The sequence below is a fragment of the Sceloporus occidentalis genome, unplaced genomic scaffold, assembly GCF_023333645.1.
Source record: "Sceloporus occidentalis isolate IW3139 unplaced genomic scaffold, rSceOcc1.0.p SCAF_6, whole genome shotgun sequence".
In the NCBI taxonomy this organism is placed as follows: Eukaryota; Metazoa; Chordata; class Lepidosauria; order Squamata; family Phrynosomatidae; genus Sceloporus; species Sceloporus occidentalis.
The window spans coordinates 44,545,831-44,559,684 of NW_028316986.1; the positions used below are offsets into that span (position 1 = coordinate 44,545,831).

Here is a 13,854-nt window from a genome sequence, read left to right on the forward strand (position 1 = left end):
ATCAGGAGCAAACATTTTGGTTTCCACCTTCTTCAGTTGCCAAAGATGAAACTGGCTGCATACTAGGTTGCAGTATAGAACATCTTGTTATCAGAATAGTGGATAAAGTAAAGGCAGGTATTGTCCTTTAAATTGAGACCATGTGTGTTATAGTCTATAAATCAACAAATTCTTCCTTCTGTCTAAAATGTCTGAAAGGGATGCATCTCAGTGCCAAACAGAGATAAATCAGAGATGCGTTGATGTCCCAAGTTGAAACATGTGGCCACTAGTTGCTCTAGCTTCCTGGTTAGAATAGCAGAGATTTGGTTACATAGATCTGTGGTTGTTTTGCCCATGTACAGCACATGACACCCCAAATGCCTTCATTCAAACATATACATATAAGTATTCAACTAGCTGGTGAAATATTGTTTAATATAGTAGGTCCTGCCAGCCACTATGCTCCTAAAAGTGACAGTTTGCTTAAGGTATCTGCAGGGAATACAGTGCTTTGAATCACAAGGGTGCAATTCTGGATTCCTAACTGGGGTTTCAGGACAGCTTTTATTAGCAATCTCCTTCGATTTGTTGGCTAGTGGAAAGCTATAACTGGAGGCTTCCTGATAGCTCTAGAAAGATGTTCTGAATTTGTTCCCAGCTGATAAATTTCTCTAATGTTGGGAGATTTTCTCTCAAAATGATGGTTGCTGCCCTGATGTTGTCACTCTTTATATATGAAGGATATCCCCTTTGAAGTAGATGTTGCTTGAGTATGTTGGTCATTTTACAGTAGGAGGTTTTTGTTTGTTTGTTTGTTTTAGTGTTATAGATGTTTTAGGACTTGTCTACATGGAAAAATTACCTCTGAATTTCCCCTGAGCTGATCACATCCCCTTTACATGACACTAGACCAAAACCTCAAATTGGGTCAGGATACCTGCACCCAATTCAGGAATTCCTCCCCTACATTTAGATAACTCATCTTTTGCTGCCAGTTTTTGGTTCTATTTGGCTGCCTTCACCCATGGTCTTTATGCGTCTCCCAGCGGTACCACTGTGGGCACATTCACTCTGAGGTCAGAATGAGTGCTCCGCATTATTAGCATCATTAGCATTGCTGAGCACCCCCTTCTGACCTCAGCACTGGAAATGGGCAATGAACGGAGACTGCAAGGAAAGACAGGTACCCATTGTTCACTGCAAGAGCCAAAAACCCATAGCAAAAAAGATCAGGTAAGGGGCAAATTTGAGGAGAATTAGAGGCCAGAATACTCTGGGGCAGCCTGATGTTTTTGGCTCTCTGGGGCAGCCTGATGTATTCTGCCCAGTGTGGACTTACCCTTTGATTCTTAGGACCAAGCTGTAGATAATTTATTGTAATGTACTTGGAATGGCAGGAACTCCAATCCAGATAAGCATGACTATCAGTGAGCTTATTGTGGAGATATGTGACAACTTTGAGATTCTCCGTGGTAAGGAGGACCATAAAGAAAGGGATATATCAATGTTTACTTGTGTTACTAGAGGTAAATTTGATAGTAGTGATGTATAATGTAAACTTTTCAAAGGATCCCTTTCTCTTAGTCCAGACTATAAAGATGTCTTCAATGTATCTGCACTATGAAGTCTTTGTCCAAAAATCTGCGTATTTTCTCATCTTTAGCTTTCTGTGATTCATATATTAAACAACACATCACCTGGCAGCCCTGCAATCTTATATTAAACAATGCATCACCTGCCAGTGTTGCAAACTTATTTGTATAATCGAATGCAGGCATGCAGGATGTTATCTGCAGGATGTAGACAAACAACCATAGACTTGCATACACACTTCAGGAACCTACAGCAACCAGTGAGTAGATATTTCAACTGGAAACATTGCAGCCACTCTGATTTGTGCCTTTTGTCATTGGGGTGCCACCTCATCCAGACACTTGGACGAAAGGGAGAAATTTTGGATTTATAGTTTAAAAAAATATTATACCACATGGACTCAACTTACAGGATAATAGGATCAATAAGAATGCTGATGAAACTGAGCCGTATAGAACACTAAACTGCCACCTGTTATACGGCTCATTTTCATCTTTAGCAACTGAAAAAGGTAGAAGCTGAAATGTTTTGCTCTAGATAGATATTAAGTTATGATCATTAATTGTGTCAATAAATATATGTATCACCAGTGATTAACTGCATCTTTCCAGGTAAACTTGGAAGAAGTGCTGTTGATTTGCATTTTAATCATATATATCACACCCTCTCATGTCCTTGTTTGGTACTGATGTGCCTTCCCCTTCAGACATGTTGGACCAAAGGGAGAATTTTTGGATCTATAGACTTAAGACCACATGGCCTCAACTTAGCAGATAATACCATCATCCACTAAAGAATGCTGGAAACAGAGAGTTCTGAACTGCCACCTTGTGTGCAGTTTGTTTCATCTTCAATAATTGAAGAATGTGGAAGCTTAAACATTTTGTTTATTTATATTTTTCAATTTAGTTTGTTAATCACACACAGACAAAGACTTACACACTTTAGAATAAGATTCCTCTGCAGTTAAGGGTGGCTGGATATTTTTCAGATCCTACAGTTTTAAAGCATTTTTAAAGCACCAGTTCATTTCATTCCATTTCTAGATAAAAACTGTGTGAAAATTCATTGCACTTTTGCAGACATTTTTCTTAACTATGCACTTTATATGCTTTCCTAAGCATATAGCATTAAAAAAAAAAACCTCATACTTGCTATTAACTATGCATTGCTCCTAGTATATATATTTATCATTGCACTTTCCCCCCAGGTATGCATTTTGTATACATTTTTTTAAAAAAATTAGTGTATTGCAAAAATTCTGACAAGCGTAAGGAATTGAATGAGAAGTGCATCCTGGTTTACATATTAGTTAGGAAATGTGAATTGTGTCAGTTCAAGTTAAAATGAAAACTAAATTCAGTTCTCTTCTATCCTTACTTGTGTCATTATACATGTTAAACCAGGTATCAATGTGTTTTTATAGTGTTAATGTGTTTTGGGTGTTCATATGTTTTAATGATTTTTACTTTAGCCAATAGTCTGGAACCTGTAGTTGGGAACCAAGTAACTTACTTACCAAGCATTTGGAAATTCAGAATATGTAATCTGTTCCCTAGAATCATTCACAAGGCTAGAAAACAGAATGTAAAAATAGCAAGGACCAAATATATTGCTGTGTTTAAATACAACATAATTAACGTGACCTAATGTTCTGCATTGTCCATTCCTAAAACTATGCTGTGAAATAGAATTATTTTAAAGGACTGTCCTCCTGGTTTTAAAAACTTTTTATTTTATTTTGCCAGAGAGCTTGTAGCAGAGCATGACATCCAAAATATGATACAATTTCAGATCTTGCAATAAGATGATCATCTTATTCATCTGGAAGTCTTTGGCTCAATTGCTCTGGTTGATTGCAAACCTTTTCTTCCCTTCCTTCAAAAAAAAAAACAAAAACTCCCCCAGCAATAAACAGGAGGAAGTGTGCATATCAAAATATATAGTAAAAGTCTTTTTTCAGTCTATAATTGATACTGGAAGTTGCCCTGAGCAACACTGCACACTGCTAAAGAAATAAGCCATTGTCTTTAAAGTAACTTCTGAATTAGAACATGTTGTAGCAAACAAAACTGTCAGGCTACATATATTCCCCATTATTAAATTTTATTCAGATTAATCTAGCTTGGATTTTACCACATACCTGTGAAAATACAGTGAAAATAGTATCTTTCTTAAAAATCATAGAACCATTTTAAAGTTAATAAATTAAACTGCAGATCACAAAATATTTGCAAGATTTCTTCACCCAATGGATGTTAAAATTTTATTCATGCCCACTTTAAATTATTCAAGTATGATAAAAAGCAGCTCACATAGTCAGAGTAATAATAAAATGTAGATCTTTTAAAAAGCTGGTACAGGAGAGTATTCACACTTCCAAAGCTGTCTACAATGAGCAACTAAAATCCACTGGTATCTTTCAATTATTATTTTCCTGAAAAAATGTGTTATACATTTCTTCAAACACTTAAAAGTACTGTCCATGGGGCTTTCTTATCGAAGCCCCCCCCCCCCCCCCCGAGCTAAGTAGAAATAAAGAGCCTTTCACCAACAATGAGAACAGAAAATAGATAGTAATAAGAATTAAATATATAAATGCATTAAACTGGTGGATCAGAATTAAATTAGGAGTGAGTGACATGAAATGGTCGGGGGGGCAATGTTCTAAAATTCATGGGGGGAATTCTTGTAAAATGGAAATGGAGGGAAGTCACCTTTCAGTGTTGTATCCCCCTCCCATTTTAAAGCCTTTGCTGGGTGGGTGGCATTGTGCTGGGTTCTGGGTGAAAATCATCATTCTGGAAGCCTTCAGGAGTGAGAAAATGTATTTTTACTGCAATAAATTTTAGGTGCATTGATGCATTGGACTGTGGGCAGGGTGAGCAGATTACAGACAGAAAAACTGGCCTTTGGGAAGATGGACTTGGCCTACCCATTGTTTCAACAATAGTTTGTTTTAAACAAGTCAAAGTTAAAGCATGATTTCTGATCCTAGTTTATTCCTTTCCACTTTAATTTAAATTAAACAGTTTGTAGCATGACCATAATGGTAAACTGTTGTTAGTTTAAATTAGGAATTAGATTCTTCCTGTTTCATGTATGTGCCACATGAAAGAAGAGAGGAGAGCACATGAGCCCAAGGTTTGTCCAGGGTCATCTTCATGATTTAAAACTATACCTAGAGTCTGCTATTATGATTTAATATTATGTCCAAATGAAGCCAATGTCTCTAGGGAACACTTGGCTTTTGCACAGTCCCTCTTTATTTTGATGGTCTGTGCATAGGCTGTAGGGCTAAATCACAAAAAACATATTTGTGAACCTTTATTCTTTCAGATTGCTGAACTCAGACTGGGGCTTATTTCCAGTGTTGCCAATTTTGGGATTTCCCCCCGGAAATTGAAGTTTTTCTGTGTCATTTCTGGGATTGCTAAATTTCTGGGAAGATTCTGGAAAATTCAGCCTTCAGGAAAATTCAACCTTCCTGCCAAAAAAAAGCCCCAAAATACCTTCCTGCCCCCAAAAAACCTCCCGACATACAACCCATCCTGGAAGTCCCACCCCATTTAGCTTTCCCATAGTGCCTTACATGTGCCCCAACCCAGAAGCCCCACCCCCATTCTGGGAAATTTGGGGGCATTCCAGGAAGCCAATCAGGGAATTTCCTTCAAGGGTGATTGGCAACACTGCTCATTTTCCACTGCGATTGCACTTTATAGGAAAACCCTAGTGTGTGGAATTTTACTTTTGCACTTTTTAAGCTTTAGAATTAGACCCCCCCCCCCCAGATATCACTGACTGTATGAAGCAGTATGTAAAAGAAAATACTTCATAGTACTTTATAGCATTGCTCCTTTTTCTGTCCTTTTACAAACTCCTTTTCAAGTTCTCATAAAACAAGAAGTTTTATTTTGTACTCTCCAGAGGCATTTCACAATTTATCTACAGATGGGAGGGGAATCTATTTTACTGAAGAACAGGTGAGTGGAGCTTATTACCATTTTTGTCTTTTCTGCAGTTCTGCATAGTTTCTTTTTCACCTTTAGAAATAAAACATCTTTTCCTCTCAAATGTGACTCAAACAGCTTATTTGTGCTCCCTGCTGCTTTGGGCCTGGCATAGTATTTTTCCTCCCTACAGGGACAATGGGTAGGATTTTTTTTTTTTTAATTTTTTAAAAAAATGTCCTTTATCGGTGCTCTCATTCATATATAGAAGGGCTAGATTGCTGGTGATGCTGAAGACCCTTTTCTTGACAGTAGAGTAGACCATACCAGGCTAGATGAGCAGTTAGCAGGGCTCTTCCCAGGTATTTTTCTCCTTAAAGTACAGGAGCAAATGGTGTCTTCCATGTCCCACCCCACGCTAAAGTGAATAGCCAATCAAGTTATTAGGCTCTTCCAAACTGGTATGGGGGAACACAATATAACTTCCACAATATAACCCTGTTGCTTTTGCTGGGGACTGATGGTTGTTGTAAACTCCATGTCTACACATTTCCTGTCAGTTTCCTGTTGTTTTGGGGAGAGCGTCTGTTTTGTTTCCAGGCATAGCCATTTCTTGAATTCTCACTAGATTACTTTTAAAACTGGGGCTGTGGTTTACTGAGATTGGGTTCAGCTCCACCATGTTTGAAAAAAAATGTTACAGTGCATCAATTTATCAGTGAACTAGGGGAGTTTCATTTCAGTGCAAAATTGCGGTTATATTTTACCCATTTCTTGGATTTTTGGGCTAAAATGTTTTTTCTATGCATACAAATTCCACTGAAACACTTTGGAATGTCTGAATATGGAGAGAATACTGTAGAGAAGTATTCATTTCTGCCTGCAACAGAGAGAAAGGTACTTCTGCAAGCATAAGGTAGAATTATGCTTGCATATGTTGCTAACAGAAAGCAGGACAGTATATGTACCCAGGCAGGCCTTGCCCTCAATCTGCTGCCCTTATTACTGAAAACAGTCTTCCCACTTGACTTAATGGCAGTATCAGGTCTGGTTTGAGCTGTTATGGGGCCGCTTTCTATGATATCACAGCCATTTACATTAACAAAAATATGGGGTTACGGGGCATCTATGGAAAGCAAGGAAGCATTCCTTTTTGAGGCTACAGCTCCCCAGAATCCCACAATCCTCCTGACCACTGACCATGCTGGTTGGGAGATTCTGGGCACTGTAGTCCAAAGAAAGTGGCTTTCCCTAGTTCTGCTCTTGTATTATTGCTTTAAACAAAGCAGCCTTACATACTCTTGAGGAGAAAAATCATGGGCTTTGCAAATGCTTGTTCTATAGCCTAGGGGGAAGTCACAGTCTATTGAACTAAAGTTGGACAGTGGCTCAGCTGTCTCTGTACTCCTGATTCAATCTACTTCCATTACTTTACAAATGCATTGAACCAAAACTACATTTAGGGTGCCATTTGAAAAACCAAATCCCTGTGTGCAACTGCCTGACATTTTTAGTCTCTGCATTGGACCTGAGGAGTTTTACATTGACTGTAAACAGTCTCTTATCCAAGACAGAGATTTATTTGTTGTGATAAACCTCAGGGAAGTCAACATGAATTCTCCTCCATGACACATTACTCTGCCTTGGAAAAATCCATCTCTGCTACTTCAAGAGGAGAAGCCCCCTCCCATTTTGGGAGAAAGGCAGGATATAAATCCAGTTAATTAATTAATATGATACAGCACAAATATCAAAGGGTCTTGAATCTCCTTAAGGATTTAATCAATTTATCTTTGGTAATCCTAACTAGAGTGGACCGACAGAATAAGTGAGAACCGGAAAGTCAAAACTTATTTGTTGATTTCCTGCATTTACAATTAGGCTTTCACCAATATGATGATACAAATGATCATTTTTCTCACAAACCCTTGCTGTAACCATCCTTCCACAGAAGGATAAAGACAAAATAGTTGAATTTCACACATTCGCTCGCATTTCAATAAGAGCAGGGGCAGCCTTCCAGTTGGGTTTTTTTTACTGTAAATCCCATGATCCCTACTATTGGCTACACAAGCTAAGTTGGCTGGGAGTTTAAGTCCAACAAGATCTAAAGACCTAAGATTGCCAAGCCCTACACAAGATCAGTTTCACATCTACACATGTACTATGTCCAATTTTTTGAAGTGAATATTTGATCAAATGATCAATAATGCCATTTATCTGGATCCAGTTTTGCTGCTTTATTTTAAAGTGTGAGATGAATGTGTCTTAATAGACAGATGAAAGAACTGTTCTGATGGATTAAAGCTAAACATGGAAAGAGGGGAAGCAGGGATTAGTGCTCAGTACTCCATCAATTTTTTGCCACCTTCCAAGGATAGAAATAAAATCTCAGAATCCCCAAGCTGTGAGAGTTGTATTTCCCCAATAAATAAATAAGTAAATAAATGAAAATGTCCAACTCTGTACGTGGTGATTCTCTACTCTTGGATATTCTCCCTGTGGTTTAGAATCACCATAATTAACCATTTTGGGGCTAAGAGAACAATTTCTAACACCATCTGTGAAGTAGCTGATACTGTTCCAAAATCAAAGTGTAATTTGAGAGAGAGAGAGAGAGAGAGAGAGAGAGAGAGAGAGAGAGAGAGAGAATGAGATACATAGATAGGCATCCCTATATATTGAATATATTTTTGCACTGATTTTCGAAAAACACTGATTTTTTTCCTCATTCTTCTCTCCCGCTGCCTTTCTTCTAGTGGGTTACAATGGTCATGTATTGCTGATCAAGTGATACATTTCTATAAATACAGGTAAGAATTCACACAAACACTACTTATGATGGAGGAGGAGGACTTTATAATTTCTCTCTTGCTTTCAGACAAGCTAGCCATTTCTGTGCTTAAAAGAAAGGCCATGGCACAATGTGTTGTTGAATTCACTCCACTATCTGATGCCTCTTTAACACCAGTTTTCATTTCCGCATGCTCTTGGACCAGTCACCTTTACTCCTGTGTATAGTCAACAAGCAATTTGCATTCTTGACACCCACAGCTGAATTCAACAAGTGGATAATGCATTTCAGTTCTCCAAATTACTTGCTCCTGTGTGAATTTACCCTAAACTCAGTTAAATGGGAGTTGCTCCCAAATTAAGGATGCATAGAATTGCCTGTGTTCCAGTGTTAGACATTTCTGCTGGCAAACCTGGATGTCTGTAGGCATTTAATATATTCTTTTAAAAAAACGATGGAAGGGCTGATTATTCTTTCTCCCCATGCTGGTGTCCTGATGAATATTTCCTCTGCTGAGTTTGGCGGGATAATAACCGCCATATAGTACGTATTCTATACATACTAGGGTTAGGAAGGGGCGGTGCTTCCGCACCCCCTAACCCTAGTACGTATAAAATACGTACAAGATGGCGGCACCCTTTCCACATGGGCGCCGCCATCTTTACGTACTGGACGCATAGCGTCCAGACATGTCGCGGCGCTAATGACATCACGAATGCGCCCTTGGCGCTTCGTGATGTCATCAGTGCACCGCGGAAAGAAGCTCCGAAATGGAGCTTCTTTTTTGCTCCGTGCGGGAGCCGCGCGGTTTGGCTGCTGCAGCTCCCGCGCGGAGCAAATGGCGCTGGCGGGAGACCGTCGCAAAGCGGCGGTCTGTATCCCGCCTATATTATTCAACCTGAGAGAGTAGTAGAGAAATGAATTCACTTACCTCAGTACAATGGTAATATTCTCTCTTTGGAGGTTTGAGATGGGCTGAGGTAAAAGAGAGAATGGTTTACAATCCATCTGCCACATAATCCAGTGTTGTTATCCTGCATCGTGTGAATGCAATTGAACTTTTCAGTGCGGGCTCAAGTTATTTTGATACCTAAGGCAGAGCAGCAAGTGCAAGGCTGTATCTGGACTGCAGAAACAACACAGTTTGACACCACCCAGAATTCTGTAGCATTGAGTCGTAGCAGTTAAAGTTGTGTCAAACTGGATCATTTCTGCAGTGCATATACAGCCCAAGCCAAAGTGTACTCTACCTAGAATCAACAAACATTGATACTCTACACTAGCTACTTAGTTATGTATGTGTAACTAAGGTATTATTCACACATTTTGTTTTGCAACATGGCTATGCAAATAATCTCAATGATCCATTCTCAATTTGTTGTTCACATTATTTTTTTTTAAATAGAACCCCCATCTCTGTGGCTTCTGTTGCCCACGTGTGTCGGCACTGTGAATAAAGATGGAGTTGATGATGCAGATGTATTGAAAACATATTCAAGACATGCAGAGTTTTATCCCAGTTTATCCCAGGTCTATCCACATTAGTTATTCACATAGCTGACAATGCAGATTTTTCAGGATTGAGTTTTGGGTGGTGGTGGCAGCCCCCTCTTCCCAACTTCATTGGATGCATTCAATGTAATCACAGAGTCATAGAATCATAGAGTTAGAAGAGAGTTAGAATAGACCACAAGGGCCATCCAGTCCAACTCCCTGCCATGCAGGAATTTGTTTCTAGTTTCTCCACTTCTCACCAGGCATCAAATGGTCACGTGAACAACACAGATTCAACTCACATTCTTTCACCGTCTGACTAACCCCTATGTAACATCTCCTGCCCTGACTCTCTCAGCTAAACTTAACAGCCAGAAGGCAAATTGGGTGAAAGAGATTTGTTCAGGTGCTAGCTGGGGCATAAGGAGGACAAAAAACTCACCAGCAAGTGAGGCTGTGACAAGGAACTGCAGCAAGAGCCCTACTTCTTGCCATCACAGCCTTGCTTGCTGGTGGGAAGGAGCTGGAAATGTAATCCTTTTGGCATGCCAAATAGAAGCTGAAAAGACCTCTTTAGCTTGATTTGACTACTGGCTGTTAGATGGGCTGGGAAGCATTTACATAGTTTTATAGTAAGACTATGTAGTCTTACTGAATACCAAGCAGTTACAGATCTGTAGCTCTAGATTGTGAATTTGTAACTGTAGTATAGAATGTCAAGCAAAGTTATGAGGAGGGGGTTGTCCTAGGAAAAATCCAGGCACACTACGAGGAAGTTAAAGCATAAATACGAAAATGTGTGCAATTAGTGTTGTTTGTATTTGGTTTGTGTATGATGATAATGTAATGTTACAAGATGTTGTATAGAGGATTTAAGAATGTTTTCTGTTTATTAATCATAAAAAATCTAAAATAATAATAAAAAAGAAAATTTCCCAAACACCTCTCTCCCTCCCTGTTCATAAAAATATAAGGATAAAAAATAACTAATCGTTATATCATGGCACTCAGACTCTGAGGCCTAAGGCCATGGTCTCACTCTCACTAGTTATAGGACTAAGGACAGTATTGGCATGCATAACACTGAATTGGTAATAAATAAAGATGTAAAATTTCTGGAAATTTAAAGCCATTAACACATTCTCCATGTTTTTCCAGAAAATAAACAAATTTTCAGATTTTTTAAAAAGTAGTATTAACTCTCATTACAGACTGAAAGTTTTTTTGTTACTTTGAGAATATAAAATGAATTATGTATAGCCTAGTTTGGCACAGAAACGTCAAGTCTGGTAAAGTACATTTCTTTTTTAGAAAATAATTACAAGTAGGGGTTGTTGTGGGTTTTTTTGGAGTTTGCTTTTTATTTTTTGTTAAAATGGAGCTACAACGTCCTGAACTGTAAGGAACACCAGAACCATTTAAAAAATAAATAAATCTTTTTTTTCTATTGTTTTAGTAATAAATAAATGAATAAAACCAAAAAACCTCTTGTTTTTATGAGCTAGAAAAGACAAACAAAAAACAAGTGAAAGCCAAAACATTAAAAATAGGAGACACTCTCAACATTTAGCAGAGCAATGAAAACAATATAGTTTCTTCTTGTTCTCTGTAAGGAGCCTAAACACCTTAAAGGCACCAGATCCAATGTGATTTTGGACCCTACATTGGATATGAAGCAGGAGGAGTAAATATATGAATACATGGTCTTAAACATTTCACTCTTTATTCAGAAAACAATATTCCTTATCAATTTTTTTTTCATTTTTTCCAGGAAAAAATGAAGGTTCAGGGGGGAAAAACAAGGTTTATCCCAAATTTTTCTGAGTCTTCACATCTCTAGGAATAAGCTCACATAGACTGCACCCACACGACTTTGACAACCAAGGTTCAATGCTATGGAACTCTGAGATTTGTAGTTTGTTCTGCCACCAGAGCTTTGTTTTGGTGCCATAGCAACTACAAACCCCAGAGTTCCATAGCATTAAGCTATGGCAGTCAAAGTGGTGTCAAACTGGATTATTTTCTCAGTGTGGGTGTAGCCATAATAAACTCACTAAAAAATAGAAACATTTGAACTAAGCCTTAATGACAGCAGTGTAGCATTGTTCTCCATGTGGAGTGATTCTACCATTGGCCATTCTCCAATGCACAGATGTATCATAGAGCCACTGCAGATCCTCCCCCACATCCATTCCTGGTGAAGAGTAGGACAGGTCACAGAAGCATCTAGCTGAATCCCCTTAGCCAGATGCAAAATGGCTTCATCATTTGCTGAAGTCCATTATGATCATCCAAAGGTCTCATTATCTGATATAATCATAGAATCATAGAGTTAGAAGAGACCACAAGGGCCATCCAGTCCAACCTCCTGCCAGGCAGGAATTCGTTTCTGGTTTCTCCACTTCTCACCAGGCATCAAATGGTCAAGTGTTACAACAGCTCTACAGTACAGTTGACCTCATGTATAAACTGAGGTCAGGTTTTGAGGGCAAAATTATGGATTTTGATATGACCTGTGGGTAAGTTCTGGGTAAAATATAGGGACATGTAACAAAGGCTCTAAAGTATAAAACAAAGGAAAACAATGCCAAAGAACTTACAACATCCCAGCAATCATAACAGTTTGTGCTCACAATAAAGGCTGGATGAGTGAGAGAATAGAGTGGGGTCAGTGCTTTTGATAATTGTTTGATACATTTAAGAAAATATAGAGGAGAATAGTAGTTTGAATTTAATCTTCTTTCCTCTTTCCAGATTGCTCAATTCTGAGTGAAATTTAAACATTCTAGTGCCTTTGAAAAATACTTAAGTCTGAAGCCTTAAGTTTGAAAGGAAGACAGCATTAATGAATGGGAACTGGATATGATATGGAAAATGTAAAACAAAGAGATATGCACAGGGGACACTTACATAAAACAGTGTATAATCTGTTCTAACGTTTTTCCTGGTATTGAAGCCAGGACAACTGACCTGCAGTTTCCTGGATCTGAAGAGAGGGATAATATATAGTTGTTTCCAGTCCTTTGGCACTTCACTCCAAGATTTTTCAAAAATGATGGCAAGTGGTTCCGCAAGTACATCAGCAAGTTCCTTTAATACTCTGAGATGCAGTTCATGTGTCTCTGCAGATCTGAACTGATTTAGATTAACTAACTGATACCTAACTCCTTATCAATCTTGAATTACAATCCTGATTCCTTTGAGTTTTATGCTGATGCATGGAGGCACACCATCCTCTTTTGGGGGAGGGACTGAAGCAAGATATGTTTTGAGCCATTCTGCCTTTTCACCGTGATCTTTTATCAATTTACAATCCCTGTTGATCAGCAGTCCCGCCATTTCCTTCATCATTTTCCTGCTTCAAAAACCTGTTTGTGTTGCTCCTTGTTTGCTTGCACATTTCAGCTCATTCTGAGCTTTAGCTTTTTTTTTAACACTATATCTGCAAGTTTGAGCTACAATTTTGGAGCTACAACACTGGCATTCTTCCTTGGAAATTTACTTTTCCTTCCATTCTTAATACATGCACTTTTTTCTTGTCACTTACTCCTCAAGTTGTGTGCGCAGCCACTTTGGCTTTTCAAATGTTTCCCATTTTTCTTCTTCCGTGGATCAGCATCAATAAACGTTAAATCTCTTTGATAAATGTTAAATCATTGTCCGACACTGTCATATTTACATCTTCCTAGGCAGGATCTTGGCCGTACACATACACACACCAAAGATAAGTGTGACACAAAGGTGCCAGTTGACTGTAGGCTGTAGTCCTTTGCACCAGTGGCAGACAATTGTTCCCAACAGGGGGAGTCACCTCACTTGTCATGGTAATACCATTAGATGCCAGCGCACATTCCTCTGGTTAGCAGATTTCAGTGTTCTAGTTTTTTAAAAAAACCACCAAGATGGATCCAAATAAACTGAAGTTTGCCTTCCTTTGATTTAGACATCCCAAATCTCTCACAGGGATATACATATGGAGAGAGAAAGAGAGTGAGTGCACACATCTAGGAGTAGTCGCTTTTTAAATACTTTGTAACCTAT

At 38.6% G+C, this 13,854-nt stretch overlaps 1 protein-coding gene across 1 annotated transcript in view; it reads left to right on the forward strand.

The window, feature by feature from the left end:
• The window catches only part of LOC149310686 (calpain-13-like), a 101,169-nt gene extending 88,025 nt beyond the window's left edge, over positions 1-13,144 (forward strand). Inside the window, exons 21-23 of the mRNA XM_089529441.1 lie at positions 5,503-5,558; positions 8,285-8,338; positions 12,568-13,144. Of these exons, the coding sequence (XP_089385567.1) occupies positions 5,503-5,558; positions 8,285-8,311 (83 nt within the window). The 3' untranslated portion in view covers positions 8,312-8,338; positions 12,568-13,144. The remainder of the gene's footprint in view (positions 1-5,502; positions 5,559-8,284; positions 8,339-12,567) is intronic.
• The last annotated feature ends 710 nt before the right edge of the window (positions 13,145-13,854 follow it).